The sequence below is a fragment of the Cheilinus undulatus genome, linkage group 9 (genome assembly GCF_018320785.1).
Source record: "Cheilinus undulatus linkage group 9, ASM1832078v1, whole genome shotgun sequence".
Lineage (NCBI taxonomy): Eukaryota > Metazoa > Chordata > Actinopteri > Labriformes > Labridae > Cheilinus > Cheilinus undulatus.
The window spans coordinates 23,687,802-23,714,220 of NC_054873.1; the positions used below are offsets into that span (position 1 = coordinate 23,687,802).

General features: G+C 38.6%; 3 protein-coding genes across 4 annotated transcripts in view; 2 read left to right on the top strand and 1 right to left on the bottom strand.

The window, feature by feature from the left end:
• Positions 1 to 3,857, top strand: part of sema4ba (sema domain, immunoglobulin domain (Ig), transmembrane domain (TM) and short cytoplasmic domain, (semaphorin) 4Ba) — a 61,863-nt gene extending 58,006 nt beyond the window's left edge. The window contains exons 13-15 of the mRNA XM_041796158.1: positions 117 to 274; positions 414 to 505; positions 696 to 3,857. Of these exons, the coding sequence (XP_041652092.1) occupies positions 117 to 274; positions 414 to 505; positions 696 to 1,471 (1,026 nt within the window). The 3' untranslated portion in view covers positions 1,472 to 3,857. The remainder of the gene's footprint in view (positions 1 to 116; positions 275 to 413; positions 506 to 695) is intronic.
• A 421-nt stretch (positions 3,858 to 4,278) lies between these two features.
• Positions 4,279 to 18,139, top strand: zgc:162879 (ras and EF-hand domain-containing protein). 2 transcript variants are annotated; one of them, XR_005992330.1, is made up of 17 exons: positions 4,279 to 4,676; positions 6,949 to 7,101; positions 12,174 to 12,264; positions 12,588 to 12,683; positions 13,746 to 13,823; positions 13,906 to 14,021; positions 14,143 to 14,211; positions 14,470 to 14,551; positions 14,683 to 14,753; positions 14,853 to 15,042; positions 15,130 to 15,231; positions 16,554 to 16,698; positions 16,781 to 16,862; positions 16,940 to 17,054; positions 17,120 to 17,249; positions 17,360 to 17,436; positions 17,512 to 18,139. XR_005992330.1 is itself a non-coding variant. In XM_041795171.1 (17 exons), exons 1-17 carry the CDS (start codon positions 4,363 to 4,365, stop codon positions 17,609 to 17,611), a joined length of 1,995 nt encoding a protein of 664 aa, XP_041651105.1. In that variant the 5' UTR covers positions 4,279 to 4,362; the 3' UTR covers positions 17,612 to 18,139. The 2 variants fall into 2 exon arrangements, 1 of the variants encoding a protein (XP_041651105.1); XM_041795171.1 differs by having other exon boundaries at positions 17,136 to 17,249.
• Positions 18,140 to 18,263: 124 nt separating this feature from the next.
• Positions 18,264 to 26,419, bottom strand: part of fkbp16 (FKBP prolyl isomerase 16) — a 49,503-nt gene continuing 41,347 nt past the window's right edge. Inside the window, exons 7-8 of the mRNA XM_041795174.1 lie at positions 18,680 to 18,820; positions 18,264 to 18,587 (exon numbers count right to left, since the gene is read on the bottom strand). Coding sequence (XP_041651108.1) covers positions 18,501 to 18,587; positions 18,680 to 18,820 — 228 coding nt within the window. The 3' untranslated portion in view covers positions 18,264 to 18,500. The remainder of the gene's footprint in view (positions 18,588 to 18,679; positions 18,821 to 26,419) is intronic.

Sequence of the window (26,419 nt, forward strand, 5' to 3'; positions counted from 1 at the left end):
TAGTATTAAGGAAAGCAAAGTGTGCTTTATTAGATCAGTGTCAGACAGAACAGACTCTGGATGAAAGTTGCCCAGTATCACTTTCTGTCTCTCGCTCTGTTGTCTCCCCTCCACAGGGTCGGCTTTACGTTTCCTCTTTCTCTGAACTGGTGGAGGTCCCAGTTGCTAACTGCACAAACTATCAGAGCTGTGGGGAGTGCATCCTCTCCAGGGATCCTTACTGTGCCTGGAATGGGAAGCAGTGTGTGGATGTCAGAAAGGCCGCTTCGAGCAAGTACGCATCTCTCTGCATGTTCATCTACAAACAGTCACACTGTTTAGGCTTTTAGTCAAGCATTCTTCTATGATATGTAAATATAAGATGGTAAGATCCTCCATTTCCACATTTTCTGATCAAATGTATGTTTTTTCAGTGCCTGGCAGCAGGATGTAGACGAGGCAGACACATCAGCTATTTGCAACAAAACAGTGCCAAGCCCACGGTTTGCTAAACCTCCACCTACACGTAAGTGACCTCCTCTTCTTTTCACTGTCATAAACAGATTTGTAGCACTTGCATGCTGAAATTTTACATGCTTGATCACAAGTACCTCATTTTATCAAACTATTATTATTCTCATGCACTGGAGATGGCGCTACAGCTTTTTTAATGCAAACCCTGACTGCATTTATGTAACTGCTTTGCATTTTCACAGGGATATCTTCATGCCAGGTGATCATTATCCCAGCCAACACATTCAAAGTCCTACCTTGCAAGCTGCGCTCTAATTTGGCTGAAAGAAAGTGGGAGTTCAGTGAGAGCGCAGGTCACTTCCATTACCCCAGCCCAGAGGGGGGGCTAGTAGTGGTGGCTCAAGCTGACAGGCAGGAAACCTACGAGTGCTGGTCAGTGGAGGAAGGCTTCAAACAGCTGCTGGCTAACTACTGCGTGAGGGGCGAGGCCAGGCAGGAGAGCACCACCCTGAAAGGCCGCTCACGTACGCCACAGATCTCCCAGGAGGAGTTTATCATCCTGCCAGGAGAAGCACGATCACCGCAGATCAACACAAAGACCTACTGGAATGAGCTGATAGTGGTGTGTGCCCTCCTGGCGTTTTCTCTGCTCGTCTTCTCTCTGTTTGTGGTCTACAGGCACCGTGACCACATGAAGTCCATACTAAAGGAAGGAGAATGCCCCAACATGCAGCAGATGAAGCCCAGAATAGTGGGAGGGAAACCAGCTGAGAACTTGCCGTTAAATGGCAGCACAGTCACAGCATCGGTGTCAGACCACAAGGGCTACCAGACCCTTAATGACAACTACATCTGCAGCACTCCACCACACGAGTGCTCGTCGCCCGACAATAGCAAGAGTTTCTCCGAGTCAGAAAAGAGGCCTCTGAACTTGAGAGAGAGCCATGTAGAGATCTCTCCCACATGCCCACGGCCACGAGTCAGACTGGGCTCTGAGATTAAAGACTCGATAGTGTGAAACAGGCTCCATGTAATGTGGAGTGACTCATTTTAAACTGAAGGGAAAGAGTGCACTTGCTGAGGAAGACAAAAGCCTATAAGAGAGGAAACTGAGGAACACCAGACTCTAAATGGAGAGATATTTCATTACACAGATTTGCACTTTTTTTTGTTCTGTCCCTGTGGTCCATGTACATTTCTTTTTATGTTCCTCTCACTCCCTCTTAATCGAGTGCATTCAAAGCACACAGAAGATCCAATTTGCCTTCAGACTTTTTCACGCACGGCTCACGAGAATGTATCAAGCGTAGGGTGTAGGTGTCCAGACCACAGTTTAGTGGTTGAATTTCACAGCCAACCAGTCCGTCCATAAAATCTACTGGCAATGCTTTGAAAGTTAGTGTGAGATTCAAACCTGTTCCCCCTCTGTCATATGGTAAGAGCCTACCCATCGCTGAGGCTATGCACTATGTACTGTTTTGTAGCAAAGTAAACACTCACACCAGAATATACAAAACATCCAGTGACAGGTAAGACAAAAAAAGTGTCCTGTCATAGATTTTATAGATAGCCTGTGTGCATTCACAGATATATATATATATACTCATTGTTTAAGCTTAAATATAACACAGCAACAAAGAATGATAAGAGAATAAAGTAAAAAGAACACATCACCTCAGTGGAAATGTTGCAGAAACTCTTACCACTTCAGTCACAATACACCAAAAATCTTGTGTACGTATATACAAAGACAGGCTATTTTTTCTATGATTATTGGTATTATTAGCTGGTACGGATATTCCTCCGGAGGCCCGACTTTCTACAGGGTTTTCTGTCACCAAATGTAAAGGGAAAAATCTCATTCCAGGTATTCTCATTAGATAGGCAGTCTATGCAAAGCAAACAATGTGAAGAGGTCAACACCATGACAGCCTCTCCTTGAGACAGAGTTAGCTTAGAGATGTTTGTTTAGGATTGGCAGCACACCCATGCACACATACTGCTCATCACAGTAACTCTACGTATGCAACAGATTTTAGCCATTTTTGGGGTGTTATAGGGAGGAAGATAGAGACATTTGTCGTTGTCATTCATTAAGGTGTCATACTGTATAATCATCACGGTTTTTAAAGGGAAGTATAATATTTCAATACTGCACCTACTCATAATAATCATAATTTGACACAAATAACACATATAGAATCAGCTTTATTAAGAATATTAATTGATGAAGTCAAAGGTAGAGATACCCTCCGTTTGGTTACATGGTCTTAAAGTCAACCACAAAGGCAATAATAATCATTCCCATCCTGCATTGAAACATCATCTTGACTAGCCATCTCATTGTTCAGAAATAGTAACTTGATTGCATACAATACTTTGTAAGTCTTATATGAGTGTGACTCTAGTGTTGTAATGCAGCCTGTAAAATTGAAAAATCACAAAAAGGCAGGAAGGCATTCTTGCTTGACTCAGAAAGCATTGGATTTGCACATGATGCTGAAAAGCCTTAGTATAATGCAGGTTCTGGATTTGATAAGAAACCTGCCTTGAGGTAAATGAATAATGCCTTCTGAAATAATAATCAAGAGATGTGCCTCTTGGGATTATAAAACCAACCAGGTAGTACTGCTGTCGAGTCAAATGCTATACTTCAGGTGTGACAGGGCTGCTTGTGCTCAGAAACAGGAATGAAAACATGGAAAACATGTAACTGAATACTGTCAAGATTGTACAGTATGTGCTCATGGCGTGTTTTATTTTATCTTATGTTATGGCGGCTTCAGCATCTGTCAGGGATGTGATTTTATTCTAAAACTGTAGCACATAAATAACCACTGGTTGATTTGTTTTTTTTCCGAGTATTGAATTAATGAGTATTACTTTACATTTCTTTTAAGTGGCACTGCAAAAATGACGTGAATTTTCAAGACTGGTCAGCTATAATCAATCACACGTCATGACAGACTCATGCTCCGACTGTTATTAAAAACAAACAAATGGCAGCTTTTGTGAAGTGGCTCTCATCCGAACAATACTCAATTGACATGCAGAACAAATATTTAGTGGCATTGATTATTAGTCAAATTTGTGCAGGTACTGCTTTTATTTGAATACAAGCCGAAATAATAACGCCACAGTGAAAGTATTGTCGTCTGCTCTATCTTAATAAACCACTGTAGTCTGGCCTTCTGTTTGTGACAGTACAAGTTGCTCGGACTCTTATCAACATGTATTGTAAGTAAAAGTTTTTATGTAAAATTGTTTTGTAAATTCAGCTGCCAATGTAAAAAATATTATGAAATGTATTTTTTGTATCATACATCACTACTGTTTTTCTTTTTTGTATTGTATATAAAAAGCACTTTATTTTAATTTTTCAAATAAAGATCAAATGAATAATTTTCTATTTGAAAAGCTCATAATGTTCTTTATTGTCATGCAAAAACAGTCTAAATGTTTGGCCAAAATGTTGAGATTTAGAGGCTTTTATTAGCACTATTTCGATTTAATCGTTCTGGGAGGAGTCAGTCAACCTCTGCAAAGGGGAACAAGAGGAGTGACTGATAAAACTGTCACATGCACACACCTTAAAGGCAAATAGAGACTCTTGCGTATCTGTTGTATTTAACACACATGAATGGATGACATCCCTTCTAGATTAAACCAAATAATAAGAAACGTCGGTTGCTGCAGCAGCAGGTAGGAAGTGGCACATTGGGTCCACACATTCGGACGATACCCGCCTACATGGAGACCTGGACCAATAAGCGTCTTTTAGTACCTATGTGAGACTTTAATTGACAGTTTAGTGGAGGCTTTTATTTTAGTGGACTGGCGGCCAGAGGCTGGTGCGGGGGTTTTAACGTCGGATTTTACAACCTTTGAATTAGTTTTTAACATTTTACTATGGACAGACCGAGTCTCCGCAGACTATTTTCTGCTTGTGATGTGAACAAGTCCGGTAGAATCGAGTACGAGGACTTTACAGTAGTCTGCCAGGAGCTCAACGTCCCCGACGGGGAAATACAAACTCTGTTCGACAAGTTCGACGCGGACAAAGACGGATTCATCACCTACAGCAAGTTTTCTTCCAGGTTTCAGGAGGTTTCAGAGACTCTTAACCTGGCGTCCCTCGACGTCGTCGGGTCGACATGTTATCCAAACAGTCCTTGGGGAGAGTTTTTGAGCAGGATAGATGCGGAGTCTGTTATCTCTGAAAGGTAATATAACATCCGGCTGCTCATTCAGTGTTGACAGGATTCAGCTAGCCAGCGGCTATTGCGGCTCCTGGAACGTTATTTACGTCATTTAACCTTACCTTACGTCAACGGCTGCGCTTTTAACAAATTTCCAGCTGGATTTTTTTTACATTAGGGACTACAGAAAATAAAAGCTACATGGCTTTTCATATTAGCTACACAGGCGGAGTAACTGTTATCTCACCAGGAGTGGAAAGTAATTAGATTTCTTCAAATTACTGTTGTTGAGTAGTGTGTTTGGGTACCTGTACTTTTTTGAGTACATTTTGAAACTAGTACTAAGTACAGTACTCAAAAACCTGAGTGTTGAAATCTCGGGGTTAAATATTTCCACTGGTGGATTGTTGTTTTTAAAGTGAGACACATTTGCACCATGAGTGAAGTTATTCACCAAGTTAGACTTTTCACCTGTGACTTGAAGTGCTCCTAGGACGTGTAGTGTGTTAGTATGCATTGCCTTGCAATGAGGTTGAATTTCTGCTTTGTTCCTTGCCACAGATTTTCAAGAGTTATTGCAGCTCTATCATATTGCACATTAATTGACACTCAGAAGTTTAACTACATGTAGTTGACTGATAAAGACACTTTTAAAAGTGTTATATGAGTTTAATGAACACTGGCAATTTTGCTGTGTATTTTACTATATTATGGGGTGGGACTTTACCTGAACAACTAGTTGGAGATCTATTCTTTTGATGTTTTTACCAATAAGAATAGATCAAATATTTATGTACAATTCCCCAGCAGCTACTCCAAACTTTAAAGTAGATTCTTTACTTTTACTTCTACTTAATTAGATTTAAACTAGAGTAACTATATTTTTACTAAGGTAAAATGGTTGTATGTTTTTATTTCAACTCTATTAAACGTAAACTTATTTAAGCCATGACTTTGCACTATACACACTTATTAAATTACAGGTAGATACATTTTATTTAGCAAACAATGACCTGTTTGTAAAGCAAGTGTGAATAATACACTCAAAAATTCTGTTTTAAGGTTCACTCTCTGGCGTTGCTTTCTTATGATAAGGTCTTTTTTATCATGGAGATAGTTCAGTGTTCACAATGTGCCCCGATTTCCTGTTTCCATGTGCTGCTGCCATGACAAATAAGAAAAGTCCATTCCTAGAGGAAGGCAGTAAGATTCCTATGAAAGGACCTGGTGGGTAAACAATGAGCCAAGATTTTTGTTTATTTTTATTCTTTAACTGCTGTTAGGCTTGAAAAAGTTACCTTTAGTTCAACTGAGGTAGTCAGAGTATTAAATAGGTAGACCTCTCATTTATTTTAGCAGTAATACAAATGCCATCCTCTCCAATAATAGAGTTGGATCGAGTATTTGCCATGAAAAGAGGATGTATTGCTGGTCTGTTTTTCCTTAGACTGCAATAGTTTAGGCTGCTTTACTAAAGGCTAAATCTCAATGTTAAGGGTCTTTTTGAGTTCATTTAAGGAGAACATAATGGAGAGAGGAACTACAGAAAAGGACATGGTCTAAAGCCATATTCATATGCTTAAGCAGCCTAGACTGTGAAAACCCAAAGTATTTAATCATGAGAGGTTAAACTAATTTTGAATTCATTGCAGTAACAGAGCTACATGTCAGTTAATTAACAAATTCAAGATTTCATATGGAGCAAGTTAAAGTATTTGTAAAACATTTTAAACTTTACATTTTGGGGGTGCATATTTTTTTTCTCCAAGTGTTTTACAGATCTCTACACACTAGGTAGGGAGACGGCCTTGTTCGTTAATTTTTTTCAGGTTTTATATCCTACTTCAGTCAACGTTAAGTCTACCAGTTGATAAATGAGATGTGCACACATCAACCTGTGGCTGAGCCAAGCATGTGATGCTAATGATGATCCTAAAACACACAATCATATTATTTGCTTTATAAAAGGGTGTCACTGTCTCAGTATTTAGTGCCAAGTTTCAGCAAAATTGACTTTAGCACACTGCATGTACATATTTAAACTGAATAAAGCCTTTTGTTATTTGATTCTGCTACGAGGAGTAGGACATGTACTCTGCATATAGTTCACATATAATGAGCATAGACATTACATAGACTATGCTGAAAGACTGGTTTGAATGGTTTTACATGAATTAATTTGATTAATATTAACCTATGAGCATATGAGGGGTGACATTGGAAAGATGGACTTTGACTTGAGTATGACCACTTACTTGTACATTACTGGTGATAACTGTTTGTTCTCCTTCCTCAGTCTGAAGGAGCAGCTGGCCGAGCTTTACCAGGCCATTCACACCTCTGCAAACATGACTGTGCTGCAACAGTATGAGGAAATCATCCACTCTCTGATCAGTCAAAGTCTGGACAGCAAGCTAGCATGTGAACAGCTGGAGACAAGCTTAAAGCGGTAAATATAAACCTCAGCCTTTCCTACAGTGGGCTACTAAAGATGAGATCCTGACCTGGGAGTTAAAAATGATTGAAAGACAGTGTTTTAGGGTCATTACTTTAACAATCAAGCACAAAACAAAGATATTAGGAAGACAGGCAGCCAACTAAATGTGACTGAAATGTGCTTAGAAAGTATTTATTAAAGTATAAGAAAATCTTAAGTGAATATGAAAAATAATCATCAGTTGTGGAGGTATTTTAATGCTCTGAAAGGTCTTGAAACCAGAACGTTTGTAGGCTTGCAGTTGTGGACTGCTGCCCTCTTGTGGATGTTAGCCCTACAGACAGCAGATGCACCCAGACAAAGACCCCAGTATCAGCTGAGACTGACAAAGCTATTTTGTATTTTAATGCACGTTCAACATACAAAATAACATTTTCATTTACAAATGTAATCCAGTATTTACTTAACTTTTTTTCTAACCAGTTTGATGAATTTTTCATCAGCTGTTGAGGTGTGCATTTCTTTTAAGGTTAATCAGTAGGTTAATCTAGGTTAATCAAGCTCTTATACACCCTCAGAAACAGTTTACATTTTTGTGAATTTGTGTCATGAAGGATTATATTCATTAAATTAGCTGTTTGGCCCTTTGGATTGTGCTGTCAGTAAGCTCACTGGTAACTGAGTTGAGATAAAAGAAATCTGAATAACATTAAAGTTTCTCTGTGATTTTAAAAGGCCTCAGCTATGGCCAGGAGAGGTAGTAAGTTTTCTGTTGTCTGGGCCTGTGAGGGGCCACATGGTAGGGTAGATAGCATCTGCTTTGCCACTACTTGGAGCTTTCATGTGCAGAGCCTGTCTCTGTTTAATGTGGCGATGCTGTGGCAACCATGTTGTAGTCAATGTAACTTATTACTATCACATAGGGGCATAATGGAGATTAGGGGTCTTTTCACTAAGTGATTATCCCTGCATTATAGCACAGGTATCTTGTTTATTTCAGATTTCATCCATACTTGGGTTGGGAAAATGTTCAACACTTAGATGCTGTTCTATGTCATATGGTTTGAAACTTGGAGTTTGTCAGCCATATTTTATATTTATTTATATGCCAATATATTTGAACGACTCAGACCAGTGGCTTCACACCATTTTTATCTAACAAAAGTTGAGCACCCCCCCACCAGGACCCTCCTGAAATAGAGATACCTTGCTGTCAGAAAAAAGGTGTTTTCATACATAAGTTCCAACTAAAAAGGTTTACACACTTTCCTACCAAAAGGCCTTTGGATAAACTATCCAGTCAGCGCTTTATTATGATTCCATTAAATCTAACTTTGACAACCTCAGAGCAGGAGAGCTCAGAGGCGCTCAAGGCTCAGAACCAGTGATTTAAATTGGGTGTGGGGCTGTGCCTGCATGATTACTCATTTAAAGGTGCTTCATTTAAACATCTCATTGCCACGATATTTCAAGGATGCAATTAGGAAAACTTCTTTTATAAATATTCACTTTGACTTAAAGATGAATTAACTTAAATTGGGTGGTCAAAGTCAAAATGTGGAGAGAACTTGCAAAGCAATTTATGACATTAGTTTAAGAATTCATGTGGTATTAGTGATAAAATGCACACAAATGTCAGTCATGAATGATGAGACTGTATTGCTGTTCACTCAGATGTAACTCATACTTTGACATCATGATTTCCTAGACATTAAAACACTGTTCTGGTAGTTATTAAAATCAACATCATAAACATAAGAGGAAATCATAATGATTTCGCATATTTGGTCAGATCCTGTAGTGGTGATACTAAAGGATGCCCACCTTAAAGCTGTGGTGATTGTTCAGATGTTTTTGCACCCATCTTGAAGTTGTGTGAAACATCAGGGTGTACAAACATGTAGCTTCTTTGCAGCTACATTGTTCTAAATCTCTGTTCAGTGAAATCGCTACACTGTTCCTTTAAAAATCACTTTAGTTGACCTAGCAGTCAAACCCAAACAAGAAGTTGTCTGTCTTTGTTTCTCATTGAACTGACATGTTCAGTGACATACTGCAGAGCAGGAACAACAGAAAACGACAACGTTTTATTGTGTACCCTGAATGTCCTCAGGAAAAACAGTGGGCTCTCTGACTTTCTAAAAAGGGTTTTAGTGTTGTTAGTCCGAATCTGTTTTTTATTGATTTGAACCAAAATGTGATGCATGAGTCTACCCTTTTCATTTCCTCTCCCTGGATGAAAACCAGGACAGGGAGCCTGCTGTTCCTCTCCACCACAGACTCATTGGTTCTACTGAAATTGAGCTTCAGGTGATTATCATTGCACCATGTGATGCAGCGCTCTATCGGTCCTTTGTTCTCTTCTTTGAGGTAGTTAATAAGTGAAGACAGCCTGTTTCTCACAAGGAATTAGTCATTTGAATTATAGATTTTAATGGAATACTTTAACCATTTAGTACGTACTTTGTATTCTATGAGTCTGGACTTTTGGGTTGTAAACTAAAACATGATGAATTGGTGGAGGTGTAGTCAGTTTATATACCACTACTACAACAACAACAACTAATGACAAGGACAACAACAATTATAATAATTATAATAACTAGGGCTGCAAGCAGCACTGAAGGGCTCTTGCACCCTGGTACATGCAACTAGTTTGCATAGTGTAAAATAGTAGGGATGTAACGGTATCAAAATCTCACAGTACGGTAATACCTCAGTGACAAGTCCACGGTACGGTATTTACTGCAGTATAAAAAACACTCAGAACAACAGATTAAGACTTTTAAAAAAATGACATTGGCTTTTATTAATCAATTGCACTTTAAATATAACATTATTTGTAAAAAATGTGCCGTAGGTGTGCATAGTCTTAAAAATGATTAAACATTTTAAAAGCTCTGTTAACAAGCTGTAGATCTTCGCTAATATATTCACCTATACTAGTACTCCTTGTGATCTGTTGAGCCCTTGCGCTGTCATGGGGAAGTGGGACTGTGAACCCTTCTGGATTTTGCTTCTCAGATCTTCAGCAATCTTTTCAGGATGATGATGATTTATCAAGTTGCTCCTCATGTTACTTGTATTCCCCATGAAGTGCGTCACTCCGGCCTGGCAGTGTCTACATACTGCCTTTTGTTTGCCTGTCACTTTTTCTCCTTACTCATTTCTTGACACCAGGAAACCAAAATGTTTCCACACGTCAGATTCAAAAGTCATTGGAGCCTCTCCCTCGCTACTCCGTGCATCTGCCATTTTCATGCAGTGGAATCAAGCAAGCGAGTGGAGCGCAAAGTATGATGGGTACGCATGGGCTGATGAGAATTGTAGTTCCCGCATCCATTAGTTCTGCTCCACTAAAAAACGACACTTTCTGCCCCATGTCCGGGACAGTATTTAGACACTTCTAATGCTGTGGTACTGCGGTACTATCAACTTTTACACCCCTAGTAAATAGTGTATAACTTCCTGTGTCCAGCAGGTGGCGCTTTCGTGAGATGATCCTGATACTGTTGTCTTGGCAAAAAAAAAAAAAAGTATTGACTACAAATGTTATCAGAGGTTGAAATTATTAAGTATCAAAAAGGCATTATTCTTTTAATTCAAATGAATTAGATTAACGTCCTGTTGGTATTTGGGTTTAGGTCCAAAGGGGCTTTTGAATAGACACAGAATATATGCCTTGCGTGTTTCATGATCTTGGCTTAAACGGGCTGCATGGCTGATTTTTTTTTTGTTTGTTTGTTTGTTTTTTTTAATGTGTGGGGGGGTGCCACTTAACCAATAAGCCACCCTTGAAAAAAGTACTTCCTGTTTGATGGCATTTACCGTATTGTCATGGTGAAAGGGTTGGAGGCAGGCCTTTGGGCTGTTCATGGCAGTGTGGTAAGATCTTGAGATGCCCCACATCAGTTTTGAGAAAGATCTGATCAACCACCATAGAAATGAGAAATAATGATTCAGCAGAAATAACTTCTTGTTGTTCTTGTTATGGTTGAATTAAAATTTAAAAGTATATATGTGTTCAGGAGGGGACCCTTGTCATGCACGTTAATCCTGTCTAGAATATCCCAAAAATTGCTGAAGTCAACTGATAGAATCCCTCAGATTAATTTGTTAAAGTGTGCAGCCTGCCCATCAGCAAAAGAAGCAAAAAATTGACCTTTAACTGTCGTGAACGTATTTCCCATATATTTAAGAGGGTGGTACCAAGAAACCTTTTTTTTTTTTTTTTTTTTGTCTGGACATTATATATGTACACTGATTGTAATATGTATGACCATATCACGAAAAATGGGAGTACTGCATTTCTTAGAATGAAAAAACATGGTGCATGACCTTGAACTTTAACTCAGTTCTGTGTTCTGGGATATTCTGTCTGTGTCATAACAGTGTGGTTTGTGGCAGAGAGAAGATGCATAATAAAAAAAAATCTACTTCACAGTGGTAACTTGCATCTAAACCCAACACTACTGTAGCCTAAAGACTTAAAGAACATGTGATGCCAGACTTTGAAGAATTTTCCCTCACATAGCACCGTAACTTAACTTCCTTACACACAAAGAAGAGTGGTGTGCCTGAGCTGTTTTTGTTTTCTCTTTTTTCCTTTCCTTCAGTAACGATGCAGTCTGACAAAGGTGACATTCCTTTTTCAAGGAAGTAGGAACACATGATTTGCTCCCCTGTCTAGCTTGTTTAACCCTTTTACAAACTAATAATAATTCATTCAACTTCTGTTTCACTTTCTGGTGAAATTCATAGTCATATGAAATCTTGGCATGAAAATTATAATAAGCCATGCATACATGAAAAGTCTGAAGTAATCAGTGATGCAGTTTGTACACCTGTGGAGTCCTGTGAGGCTTTTTCAAGCTTTTCTTCCCCCTCCCTCTACTCTGGTTGGGCCACATGTTATCTGATGAAAGCAGAGCAGTCACTGCTTCAGCCTGCTGAAGTCAGATCAGTCAGGTAGAGTTGCTGTATGGGCAGGAAAATAGGTCCCCTTGTTGTGTTAACCTTTTGAGTAGGTTTTGAGAGCATGCTTCACTTTCCACAACCTTAAATGTCCTTTTGGGTTCAAACAGTGCTGAGGAGATGAACAACAGTCAGCTGACAGAGCTGGAGGAGGACATACAGCAGCAGCTTACTCGGACGGAGGAAAGGGTGAGAGAGGAGGTAAGAACTAAACCCACAGTATTTAAAGTTGAAGATTACTCTTGAGAATGTAGGGATTCCAGATAAGTTGTGTATGATATATGAAGCATTATTTTATCTGTAGAAAGAGGAATGATCTAAAAGAATGTATATATATTCATAGGAAAATAAAATCATCTACTCTTTCTTTGTTGTTTTCTGTGAGTTACCTGCATATTTGTGGTGTAGTACACAGAGCAGACTACACGTCTCCTCACAAAGAGCCTCTGTGGAGTCAGATGAAAGCCTCTCTTAAGGCCCAAGCTAGACTACACCTCCTTACTGCTTTGGTTTCATGTGTGCAGGAACGTAGGAAAATGGAGGGGATTTTGGCGTCCATGCAGAAGAAGCACCGGAACGAGGTCACAGACTTGCATGCAACTGTGGAAAAACTATTACAGGTAGGTTTTTCACACATTAATTTTCTTTGTTTTTTATAGTGATCAGGTTTTATAAAATGGCCTAATGTTTTATTGCTGCTGTACCTCAAAGACAACACAACAGCTCCTACATGTACAGCTCTGGCTATCCCAAAAGTTTAAAATACAAATCGTGCACATGCGCTGCTTTTGTGCTGACACGCTAGCTACGCTAAGGGGGACATGCTATAACATCTTCTCTGCCAAAACAAGCTTTTGGTGTGGCTCTTCGCTCTTGTTTTAAAAAAAGAAATGTGGCTACCATGGCAGCAGCCCTTGGATAGACTTTGGCAGACCCCGCCCATAATGATTGCAAATCTATGCAGAAGCAGACTGGGAAAAGAGCAAAAACATGTTTTCTGTCAGGGAAAGCTTTCAGTGTTCCCCTTTGCCTTTGTGACATGTTGTCAAGTTCTGACAAAACCAGTGCTGTGGCTAGGTCCAAGCTAATCACTCCACTAACAGCCATTGTAAACAACCACTTACAACTAACCCTTCCCCATAACTATCACATACTCATGCTGAAGCAGGTTGGCAGGAGATCGAAAACATGTTTTCTGCCTCAGAAAGCTTTCAGTGTTGCCCTCTGCCCTTGTTTTACTAAAGACACGTCCAGTTCTGGCACTGTGGCTAAGTCCGAGCTCATTACTCTACGAGCAACCATTGTATACAACCACCCACACAACAACTAACCTTTACCCCATAACTATCACACACTAATGCTGAAGCAGAAGAGTGAAAACATCTTTCACATCATGAAAGGTTTTCAGGGTTGTTTTTATTTTTATTTCATACAGAAATGTGGTCCTGTTCTAGTAAAACTGGCGCAATGCAAAAGCTATATCCGAGGTAATCACCACAGACGGCTTTCAGTATAAGTACACCCAGGCCATAGTGCAACTCTGTATGTATGGCTCTGAAAGCATCGTCACCACAGCTGGTCTGTAGATGTCCCAATCTTGGCTAAATCTTACTAAGTGCAGAAATGAACTCAACAACATGTACAATTATTTAAAAAATGTTTCTGTCGATTTCTGTCGTCAGAGACAAGAGGACACTGACGTCAATCAGTCAAGGGAGGAGATGGATCGACTGAACAAACAAATCAGTGATCTTTCTCAGGTATGGAGTGCTTCTCTTAATTAAAGACACAATAGGTTTGTTGTACAGAAATGTTCCAGTAATTCACCATATCTCTTCACAGGAAAATGAGCAGCTACGGGCATCTCTGCTTCAAGCTCAAACAAACATTGCCATCCTGCACTCAGACCTGGACAAGCTGAAGAACATGTATACAGACCAGAAAGCTCAACATGAAAGGTGAGGCCGCATCTCAAAGCTCAGCTCAGCACACATATTTTTATAACAAGCATGATCCAGTATCATTCAAGAAATCTGCCTTTGATTTTTTTCTTGTTTTTGTCTTTCTTTTTTTTTGCAGAGAATCAGAAGACTTGAGGAAAATGATTGTAGAATACCAATCCTATGCCAGTCAGATTCAGATCCTCCAGTAAGTCTTTGTACACTTAAACTGTTGTGCCATCTAGTGTGAAAATTTAGGGAGTGAATTGATTTAAAAATAAAAATACAAACTACTTAGAGAAGTAATGTCAGCAACAGGATTAATTTTATTCTTTTTATGCTTCTGTGTTAAATTGCATCTCATTCTCCACCCTGCCAAGTTTGATTCAGATCATACTGGTGTAAAATGCAAATGTTAGTGCACTTATCTGACCTCAGTCTTGTGTTTTCTTCAACCTGTCGTTAGGGAAACGAACAAAAACCTGTATGACAGTAATGACGGGCTTCGCTCTGCTTTGGCCAGTGAAGCTGTTGCAGCTAAAAGGAGGGTACGTCTCTTAATGCTGATGACACATTTCCTCATATCCTCTGGTTTTACATCAGATAAAAGCTGACAGTAAATTGTTTTCACTTTGTTCAAGTGTAGGGTTTCCTCTGACATTCCTAATCTGTTCTACAGCTGTCTCCCCAAAATGAAATCCCTGCCCGCAGGATGAAACCGCTTCAACAGAGCACATTCAACCACGGCAGGTATATCAAGTTCTTAACACACCTCTGTGAATCTGTGGATCGATCTCAGTGAATTAAATTGTCACTGCTAAAGCCAGTGTGTGCCTGCTCTTTGTGCAGCTCAGAACTGGATTCAAGCAAAACGTCCTACTCTCACGTGGCCTTTTGGGCTGATAAGTACCTGGACAGTGGAGTGTCCCTGCCAATGGAGATGGCTGACAGCGCAGGCAGCGATTACGACAGCGACGACAATAGGAGCTTGGCAGAGACTGTTCATCACAGTTACTCGTACGTCCCGTCAGAGGTGGAGGTCAGAACAAGTCAGATTTGAATGGTTGCTCAAAAACTCAAACCTGTTGTTGTGGTGTGACTTTAAAGAAAAGTATATTTATTCTAGGTATCAGAGGTGAAATCTGAAGCTACTATACCAGCGACTCCAAGTAGGGCGGGCTCTATTGCGTCATCACTGCGGAGACGTTTGTCTGCATTTTCAACAAAGGTAAAATAACCTCAGAAAACTGTGTTGTCAGGACTTAGTAATCGTTTGATAATTTATTGTCATTCATACCTTCAGTGTGACTCTTTGGACAGTGACTAATACTGCCATCTATAAATGAAACTTATTTCAGTGCTTTATGTCCGCACATGCTCCAGATTTATGCAATGCATGAGAGAAAGGATGTAGTTGGATGTCAGGTGCCTCCAATGGGTGTGATCAGCACATGACTGGTTACTGGCTGTGTCAGATGATCTGATCTAGAATCAGCGAAGTGTTGCCTAATGAATACATACAGTGTCAGTATACTGCATGGGTCATCAATAACATTTGTATAAGGATCAGATTTTTCTTTGACGGACACCTTCAGAGCCATACTTTAAAATACAGATTTTTTTTTTTTAAATTGTTCTTATTAACAAATCTCTTCAAAAAGTTTTTCATTCTTTCAACTGTACATAGTTTTTAGCTTTTAGCAGTGAGATTGCCTAATCTGCAGGCAACCACAATGGCCAAATGAGATATTTTGGCCACATATTTCTGGGTTTGTCATTGCCATTACTGGGTTTGATGCTAATATACTGTTTCCTGGTCAGTGAAGAACACATGTAGGATTCTCAGGCAGGGAAAAATTAACTCTTACAGATCCTGAAGCATAAAGTTGACACAGAAAATGCTGCTTTAATCAAAAATAGACTGATGAGTAGCTGTTTACCATGCATAATATTTGCTTCTTATTAGCTGACAGGTGGATTTTTAAAAAAATGATCAAATGTTAAGTAATTCCTGATAAAACTGCTTTAATCTCAATTGTTTGTGGGGTTGATTTGATTGCTGTAGGGGTTTAAAGAAAGAAAAGACACCCTTAATATGCAACATAAATTTTCCTTTGCATATTTTCTGAATTTGGTAGTCTTTTGGAGGCAGGATGAGAAGCTGGGGGGGGGGGGCTGATGTAGCCCCCTGGGCTGCCTTTTGATGATCAGTGGTATCTGGGACAAAGTGTGTCCCCTCTGGACAAACAAGTTTCATTCAGAATCCTAGCTTATATGGAGCGGTTTACATTTAACCCTCCTGTATGTATAAATATTTTTAGATTCTGTCCAAAACAAGAGTTGTGTGTCTTGGGCCTGCATTGTATCATTCACTAATATTCCTCCTGATTAACATGAAAAAAAAAATCACCCTAAGGTCCACTTACTTGGTTTCTCTAGAGCTCTTAGCAAAATGATAAACATACAAGTTCCTAGTAAACTAAATAAATACCAACTGTGGTCATTTCTTCATAAAATAAGGTAAACTTTTAATCGTTTTCCACCTTGAAGCCCCTAGAAGCAGACATAGAGGAAACGGGAGAACCTGCTCCAATGTACCGTCTGGTTTTAGCTGGAGACGCAGGATCTGGAAAGTCCAGTTTTCTGCTGAGACTGACACTAAACGAGTTCAAAGGAGACATCCAGACAACACTGGGTTAGTGCAGACACATTACATTTCATTAAGCATTAATAATCTCTTTTTATTTTAGATTTCTTATCAGCCTCTTTTGTCTTAGGAGTCGATTTCCAAATGAAGAAGATGCTGGTGGATGGACAGATGACAAATCTGCAGATATGGGACACAGCTGGACAGGAGAGGTGCTGAACTTTATCAACCTATAAAAACTGTTTCCATAATGTGTTTTTAAATACCGTATTTTATGCCTTTGCTGTAGGTTTCGGAGCATCGCCAGGTCTTATTTTCGGAAAGCTCATGGCGTCCTACTCCTCTACGATGTGACTTCAGAGAGCAGCTTTCTTAACGTCAGAGCGTGGGTGGATCAGATCGAGGTAAGTGTTAAATTTTGAATCGTGACATAGAGTGACCCAGTACTAAAAGCAGGAATTTATTCCAGCTTTGTTTTTATTCAGGATTCAACAGACGAGAAAATCCCCATGTGTGTTATTGGAAACAAGGTGGACCTCCGGGAGCTGCTCCCAGAAAAAAAGTGTGTGAGCAGCATGCATGGAGAGAAGTTGGCAAAGGTGTGTAACTTTTCATACCACCTGATGAAAATGTGTTTATCCAGACGCACAACCACCCAGGTGTGTAAATAAACTGAACACACTCATGTATGACTACACTTTGCTCTCAGACGTACGGAGCCTTGTTCTGTGAAACCAGCGCCAAAGAGGGAACCAACGTGGTCGAGGCCGTGCTTCACCTAGCCAGGTAGGAGGCCAGAGGGAGAAAGTCTGAGTATTAAGTGTTTTTCCTCTTCTTAAGATTATTTTCATCTCTCCATAGAGAAGTGAAGAAAGGTTTCAATCAGAGGCGTAAGTCAACGTACTCGCAGCTCAGACTGAGTCCGTCCAACCAAAAGAAGGGTCAGAGCAAGTGCTGCTGACAAAAGAGGGCGGAGCTAGTGAAACCAAGGAGCAAAGAAGAACCAAGTTTTTTAATTTTGAGATGAAGAACATCTGCTTTCAAGCAGGAACATTTTTAATCTTTGAATTTTCAAGCTTTGAATGTTTTTCATGGATGTTATTTTCATGATCAAAATGAAGATTTCCATTGTTGGGAATTGTACAGGCATCAATACAAATGTTTAAAATGTAATCATACTTTTATTTTGTTAGGTTTTTAATTTATTTGGTTGAGAAATTAGTGTAAATAAATGAATTGAATTCAATATTTTTGCCAGGGACAAAAGTGCATTATGTTTATTATTTGAGGGTGACACAAAACAAGAGAAAAAGTCTGTATTTTTAGACTTTTTTATTAAGCATCATTGTGAGCAATATAACTTTGCAGTTTCAACACCTTCATCTATCAGATCGGATGTTAACTGATCTTCATTTTTGTGGCATTTAAAGGGTTATAGATTTTTCATAAAGTTATTTTTTGTAGTTTGAATAAAGACTTCACAAAAGTTCTTTTGACATGTTTGTTCTTTTGGGAATCTGTGATATCAGAATATTTTCCAGGACATATTTATTTAAAATGACAAATGTAAATGTGAGCTTTTTGTAACAAAACAGAAGTGTTTGGATGAGTAACTGTCAGAAACATCTGTCATTTACCATCAGATATGTCTCCTCTAATTGAAGAATCACTGATCGCTGTATAAACACTCAGCTCCATTTTTCTACAGTGTGAGACTCTTCCTCATGTCTCCTCAGTAGAAAATAAACAGTTGACATTCACATGACTACAGAAGACTGGTGGTCAAACCCTGCACATGAAAAAAGGAGGATGGTGATGAGGCTAAAGACGATGGCTTCCTGCAGAGGATTTTAGTTTTTGGCGGTCAGAATCATTGATGTCACTAAGCTGCCCAAGGCCACAACCAGAGCTCCCAGTATAAACTTCCAGGAGATCCCCTACAAAAGAAAAACACAGAGAAACATGAAATCAAGTCTGCTGTCACCAGTATTAAACATAGTGAGACTGCTCTTTGTCTGTTTGTTTTTACTGTTTGTTCCTTTTTTCTAGAAGGGATCAGGAAAGGTGTGATGTTGTCTCCGAGCATCTCGGCTGGTTTAGGTTTCCACTCTTGAATGTCTTTCCCTCCTGACTGCCGTTTGACCAGTTTAGATAATTCAGCGTGGATCGCCTGAAAACAAAAAAAAAGTGCAATAAAAATGTTTGGTAACAAGGACCTTTTTGTATTCAAAGAGAACCCTGCATTTGGAGACTTATTGACCTTATTGGATTAACAATATTTTTTATGTTTGTACAAAGAGATACATTTGGGTTACATTTCAGGTCAACATTTTTGGAAAATTTGAAATGTAGATTCAAATGGAGGCTTCCATTGTTTTGCAATGCATTCTGGGTAGTTATGTTGATTTTTGCACTATGCCTTTCCCCACATATTTCTGATTGTGCACACCTAAATCTACATAACTAACTTTTTCTTCTTACTGTCCCCTTCACTTAGACTATTCTTGGGCTACGTCAAAAAGACTTTAAGGACCACACTCCACAGGATGTAGACCAGTTCAACCATCATGCATCACCACCCAGCATACATTGCACAACAATGGCAGTCAGGAGCATAGCTAGAAATTTTGGGCCCCTATAAAGAATATTACACAGGGCCCCCCTTAACCAGCTAGCCAAGCAGAAATGTTGCATCATTTTTACCAATATCTATGCATTAAAATATTTTCCTAAACCATAATTTCCCAGTGAAAGAGCAATATTTTTACTGTGGTTAAATTAAATTTACTTGCATTATTTTGCAGTGCTGGACTATACTATTTGGACATTTTTAAGGGAAGAGCAGTGGCCCCCAGGTATTTTATTTCCCGCTATTTGATACAAATTTCAGTCTGTTGACTGATTCATTTAGTTGCTTTTGATTCAATAATGACACTAATTACTAAGAAAAAATAAATAAAAACACACTTTTCATTGCAGGCTTCTCAAGGGCCCCTCCCTGCTGTGGGCCCAGGTAATCAGTACCCCGTTTCCCCCCTGTGCTACACCCATTATGGCATGTTGGCCTACATGTGAATCTACTGTAGTCTACAAAATTATTTAAAAGGTGACCAATTAAAGCAATACACTCATTTCAAAAGTGGTTACATTTGTCTGTGTTTGTTTTAAACCTAACACACTGATAGTTTCAACTTCATCTGAAGACTTGTTAAAACAACAAAATCCTCTTGATTTTTAACAACTTAACTTGGCTAAGTAAAGCACAAAAGCAATGGTAGAGTCACTTTGGTAGATCAGTTAGAAACATATCCTCTTTTTCATACACACTGAAAAATGTGTTTAGTTATATTTGTTTGACACATTCAGTGGTAGAGCAAAGTGAAAATAAGACTAGAAAGGACTATCATCACAATTCCACTTCATAAAAATCTTAATTGTTCAGTGAATCATAATGATTGCGTAAGTAACGATCACAAATACATACATAACAGTAATTGTGGACTAAGTTGTGGGTGACTGTGGATAAGTTGATCATCTCATTCAAAAGGTTACAGGCTTTATGATGGACCGTACTCAGGTTGAACTTTGGGACTAAAAGCTGGCTCATTTGGTTGCATGATTGCGCAGGAATATATTGAAGTGTAGGGATGGAAAGATTAAAAGTCAAATTTACTTCAGTAGAAGTACAATTGCCGTTTGTAAATCTGTAGATAAATGAAAATCTGGCAGGTACACTCATGAAATAAATGCATTGCAAACATTATAGATTAAGCTACGTTTCATTTGTAAAACTCAGGGGTCAGCTATGTATTCTACAAGAAGATACACGAACAGTGGCTTACTTTAGCTTTTTTTCTTTAGCTAAAGCTAACATAGCTACATAGTAAGCATTACTACATTAGCCAGTGTAGCTGCATTAGCTTTAAGTACATATCAATCATTGTTTCTACCCAACAATGATATGTAGATAACATAGCTTATGTAGCTTACATAGCCAGCAATAGCTTTGTAGCTTCTTTTGTACAGACATCCTTATGCTTTAGCTTTAGCTACATTAGCTAAGTTATCATTTGTAGTTCTATTATCTACATAGCAGAGAAGGGGACTCGAGTCGCACTTAAGTCACACACATCAGTGACTTGAGACATGACTTGGACTCGTGTGCAAAAGCCTCGAGACTCAACTCGCACTCGTGATTTGGGACTCGTGCACAATCTTCGGTTTTTAATTTTTCACCATATTCTCTTGTCCCCCTGTCACTCTTCCCCCCCTTCTCCCCCTCCGTTTAACTCTGTTGAGGGCAAAAGTTTCAGAATACCTAAACTCTTTTCTCCTGCATTAAAGCTCCTCTCTGACCACGGAGGATCAACGTCAGCGCTGTTTGTGTGTGCACTCCAGCTGTGAGTGTCTCTGTGTCGCTTGTGTGAGCCATGGGTGTGCGCAATGTTAAAATATGATTTGGTTAATATATCCTTAATATCATATGTTTATGGGGAACAAATTAATGTTAGAATCTCTGCATTGCTGCTTATTGATAATGAAAGGACATAAAAGACTATAGGAACATTAAAACTTTAATACGGTTCATGGAGGCAGCGAGAAACAGAGACAAATGGATTAGAGGCTGTAACAGATAAATTCGTAACTAAGGAGTCCAGGAGATTTCAACTGAATAAAGTGAAATTTAGCTTGATTTTACCCATATAAAGAAATTTACACCATAAATGATGACAGAAGTTTCTTAAGGAGAATGGAGGGAGAAGTACTCAGCATACTCTGATGAAGATCTGTCTGAGTGAGTATTTTGCTCATTGAGTTTTTATTTTATTTCAGAATAAACAGTTCATTAGCAGTTAGTGTTTTTGTGTTAGTATAAAATTACTACCATTAAAGAAATGTATCTGACAAATAACAAGAACATTGAACCTCCAGTGTCTGTCTGTCTCTATCAGTGAAGTCTGACTCATGTCTCTGTGGTGTGTCATTTGTACACAGAGAGGAGCTTTATTAAGAGGAGAGCTGATATTGATTATGTTGATGAGGGAAAAAGAGAGAGCATGTGTTTCATCTTATAGCAAAGGTAAATATGAGATATAACAAATACATTCCCAACAACAGAACTGTGGCTAGTGGAAACACCGTGGCTAGTAGCCATTAGTCACACTGGCTGGTGTGAATAAAGTTAATGTCAAGCCCTGTTCATATGTAAGTGTACACATGCACACACCACAGTGAGCCTGCCACAGACAATACTGCACCCTACTGATGGTTATAATACAGAACAGATCATAGAACGCTCATTACAACCATCGGAGATTTGAGACTTGACTTGGTCTCATGACCAAAGATTTGAGACTTGACTTGGTCTCGTGACCAAAGACTTGAGACTTGACTTGGACTTGCAAAAGATGACGTGTGCATCTCTGCTATGTAGCTTAAGCAGCTATAGGAGCTAAGTAAGCTAATTTTGCTGTGTTAGAATGTTTTCATGGGAGACAAGCCTTCTCCTGTAAGCAGACTGTTTGCTTCACCCTTACTACATGTTTTATTATCAGCTTTTGCAGGTCAGGTTTTTAATGTTTGACATCCAAAGCCTTACCCCTACCAAGACCCCTAACCCTTACTTAACCAAAAGTTTAATCCGATTTTATTTTGAAAGTTTTTGCATGCGTTTCAGTTCTGACAGATGTGGCTGGTCTGCAAGAAGGGGCATTTGAGAGCTACAGTCTGCAGCCAGACTCCCAGACTGATTTTTTCCTTCATGTGAACCAAGAATGTGAATCTCTGACCATATTGCTAAATTAATGGAGCATATTTTTGATTAGTGCAACCGCATATCATGAATGTAATGTGGAAACGTTGGTTCAGTCCTGTTTCACCCCTACCCATTGATTTTTACTCACTAATTGATGTAATTGGAAAATTAGTAAAGTATGATACCTCCCCAAAAGTATACCCGAGTAAAGATAAACGGCTGATTTCAAAAACGATATTCAAAAAAGTACAAGAACACAAAAAAAGATTTATGAGTAACTGTAACTCAACCCTGCTGAAGGGTACTTCTTATTACATCCTTTACCATCAGTGTGAATATATGGATGACTGTGACATGCAGTTTTTCGTAATAAAGTAAATTTGAATTAATTTAAGTCAGTTATGTTGGGTTTACTTGACTGCATATATTAACACTATCTTACCTGGTTCTTCTTCTATTTGCTTGTCCCAGTTACATGGGACTGGTTGGCATAAATCCCTTTAAGAAATGTAACATTTCTTTCCTTTTAGAATAAAAATCTAGAATGATTTTTTATAAAAAGTACATTAAAGACTCTTGTTTATTTAATAAAAGCAAACCTGTGGGGTTCCTTTAAAAAAAAAAGTTAACTTGCAGTTTTAAAAACATCCAGCAGGGGAGAGCAGAGGTCTGACCTAAAAAGCCTTAATGAATGAAGATGAGAAGCATCATTTTAATAACCTTTTATCCCAGTGGTCCTTAAAAAGTGTTAAATGCAATATATGGCTTATAATTTCTCTGCATTCCTCATTAGCGATTAAAATGGTCTTAAATTGTGTTTAAATGAAATAAAACTTTACATTTAGGAGTTTATTTCAGCTTCTTGTTCTTTATCTTTTTTGATAGTCAACAGACTAAACTAAAACAAAATTTAGTTAAAAACTCCCACAGAGCAGCTAAATGAGTTTTAATCCAGCAGTGAGACAAGGGTGTAATTTCCAAAGAAGCAGATATTTTGGTTTTGTCTAGACCAGAGCAGACATATTTGTGACAGTGGCAGTGTGCCCTATAGGTCAGGTCAGTAGAATAGTGGAACAGTGAGTAAACAGCTGATGGAAATGTCCTCTAACACAGAGAAACCAGTGAGTCAATAGCACTGAAAAACTGAGATTATTCCTCGTTTTTGGAGCAATAAGCAGAAAACTATATTGGTTATCCTAATTATACATTAGAGACTTTATATTGTAGCTTCAGGGTTGACTCTGGCTCTCTCTTACCTTTACTTTTCTACTTTTGGAGCCCCGGGCTTCAACATAACAATACTCAGCTCACACGTGTTATTTTTACCGTCTTCACCGGACATCTCAGAGCTGTGTGGTCACATCTGCTGACTGCCAGATGTGCAGTCTGCCAGATCCTCGGTGGAGGATTTGGCAGATTAGAAAAACCACATAAACAAGACAGAACAGGCCCGGAACAGAAGCAGCTCAGCGGGCAACGAGCGAGGCGTTTCTTCTTTATGTGTTAACAAATATGGGTTTTGAATTCTCTCTGCTTTCATTTCGCACATAAAGGGAAGTTTTCTTCACGGAGGAGGTGCTATTCAGAGTTTACCAGACATGTCTTCTAGTAGCTAAAAAGATGCAATAAAAAACCAAGCTGTTGTGAGATTTAAGAGTGTGGACAAAGATTAGAGGAAACTGAATTATTTGTTCTCAGTGTGCCTATAACTTGAACCCTTTGTACTCCAGACAAATACAAATAATATGGTTTACCAAAATAGATTTGACTGAAATAAAGGTTTGTGACTGATGAAAACTATTTTCAACAAAGTTATTGTATTTATACTGACTGAGACTATTTATCAGGCATGAACTAAATCTGTCTATGTTAACTGAATTTATTATGTAAAATAATGTTTTTGGACTGTTTGTTTACATGTCTTTACAAGGCAAACATCATTGATTTACCCAATGTTTTAGCTGCTTTTATGGTCCATTTATATAGGAATACTGTAAAAACCTAGGATCAAATATCTTACACAGATATTTTGCATTTTATTTTAGTAGGCCCTACTTACCTCATAATGTTAAAGTAATAAGGTGGTAATTACCTAGTTATAATATGTGCATTTTACAAGTAATAACTTGGAAATATATTAATGTTAAGGAAGTATTTGCTTGGGAATAATGCATAAATTACCAAGTAAATCCTTGTGATATTGTGCCTATTCTCTGGTGATTAGGTGGTATTTCACCAGAAACCTTCCCCTCAAACCCTTACCCTTATAATATCAAGGCGAGTGCAGTAATTAGATAGTATTTCACCCTAATCCTCTGACCTTAACCCTTACCCTTATAATATCGAGGCAAGTCTCCGGTACTTAGAAAGTATTTTACCCTAACCCTCTGGCTCTAACCCTAACTCCAACCCTTATAATAATGTGGCAGTTCTCTGGTACTTAGCTGTTTTTTTACCCTGACCCTTTCTCTAACCCTAACTCTAACCCTTGTAAAACTGTAGCAATTCACTGGTACTTATGGAGGTATTTCCCCCTGAACCTAACCCTCTAACTCTAACTCTATTATCTTGTCAGTTTTCTGGAACTTAGATAGTATTTTACCCTAACCCTCTAACCCTAACCCTTGAAATATTGTGGCAATACTCTGATACTCAGCTGGTTTTGTATCCTCACCCTATCCCTCTAACCCCTGTAATATTGTGACAACTCTCTGGTAGTTAGGTGGTGTTTCACCCTAACCCTTACCCTCTGACCCTATCCCTCTTACATTTGTAATATTGTGGCAATTCTCTGGTACTTGGGTGGTATTTTAGGGTTATGGTAGGTCTAGGGTTAGGTTCGGTCAGGGCTAGGCTTAGGGGTCAGTGTTAGGGTAGGCATAGGGTAAGGGTTGGGTTTTGGGAGTTAGTGTTAGGGAACAATGCCACGTAATATTACGAGGAATTACTTGATAATACATTTTTACTAGGTTACGCTTATTAAAAATTAATCAGGGCACATTTAAATGAAGTGTGACCAAAATTCCCTCACAAATGTGTTCACAGAGGTGTATAACATTAAAAAGATTTAAATGCTGGGGTACCTCTTTTCAGGAAAATGTGTCAGTGTTCGAATGAAGGTTTTTACTGGTTTATAAATCTATTGCTAGCACTTGTTTTCCCCGAAACCGGTTATCAGTAGAAAAATAGCTACGCCGACTTTTTCTCTTTATCCCAACCTCTGTTTTTGGAAAAATAAATATATCAGGATGCGTGTAGGCCTAAATTAAAAGTATCCTAAGCTTTATATGTTTATGTAGTAATGATGTTTGTTGTGGTAAATGCCAGGGTAAATATTAAATGCTAATGATTTCATTACATTAATCGCATGTATCTAAATAATATTGTTTAAAATAAGTGGACAGTCATCAAATTTTGGCTACCATTTTGGACTCTTCAGTGCTAGCTGACCAACTCACCCTAGCATTAGCTTGCTAGCTGGCATACAGTGGTTTGTCTTGGTTTCTGTAGTCCTTTTTGAAAGTCACTGTAAATCCTACCCCTTATTTTCTTGTAAATAGAAAATAATAATAATAATAAGATATTTTTCCACGTGATAAACTATTGCCTTCAATGTCACAGATATGATTCTAACCAGATTTGTCAATTCACAGTGCCCGTTTCCCTTTATAGGAGTATGATACCGAGCAAGGTCTTCTCATATATTCATTATCAGACATGCACACATGATGGCTATAATGAAGACAAAACTCTACAGAGGTGTAACTGTCACTGCTTTAAACGGCTCTGTGAAGTAAACCCTAGAAAAGTTTAAATGAGTAAATATTGTATAACATATGCTTTTGGATGAGTAAACTTCACATTTAAATTGCATACATTTTTACTTTTGCAGGTAAACATTGCTTTATTAGTGGCGGTTGCGGGAGCATGGGAATCAAGATAGTTGTTAACTTTATCCTTAAGGGAGCATGATGCACTATAATGATGATAAAGGGCTCTTTAAGGATTTCTGTT

Coding starts and splice junctions, on each gene's coding strand:
- zgc:162879 (XM_041795171.1), top strand. CDS start 4,363: ATGGACAGACCGAGTCTCCGCAGACTATTTTCTGCTTGTGATGTGAAC. Junction 12,684..13,745: donor CTGTGGAAAAACTATTACAG/GTAGGTTTTTCA, acceptor TTCTGTCGTCAG/AGACAAGAGGACACTGACGT. Junction 15,232..16,553: donor TGTCTGCATTTTCAACAAAG/GTAAAATAACCT, acceptor TCCACCTTGAAG/CCCCTAGAAGCAGACATAGA.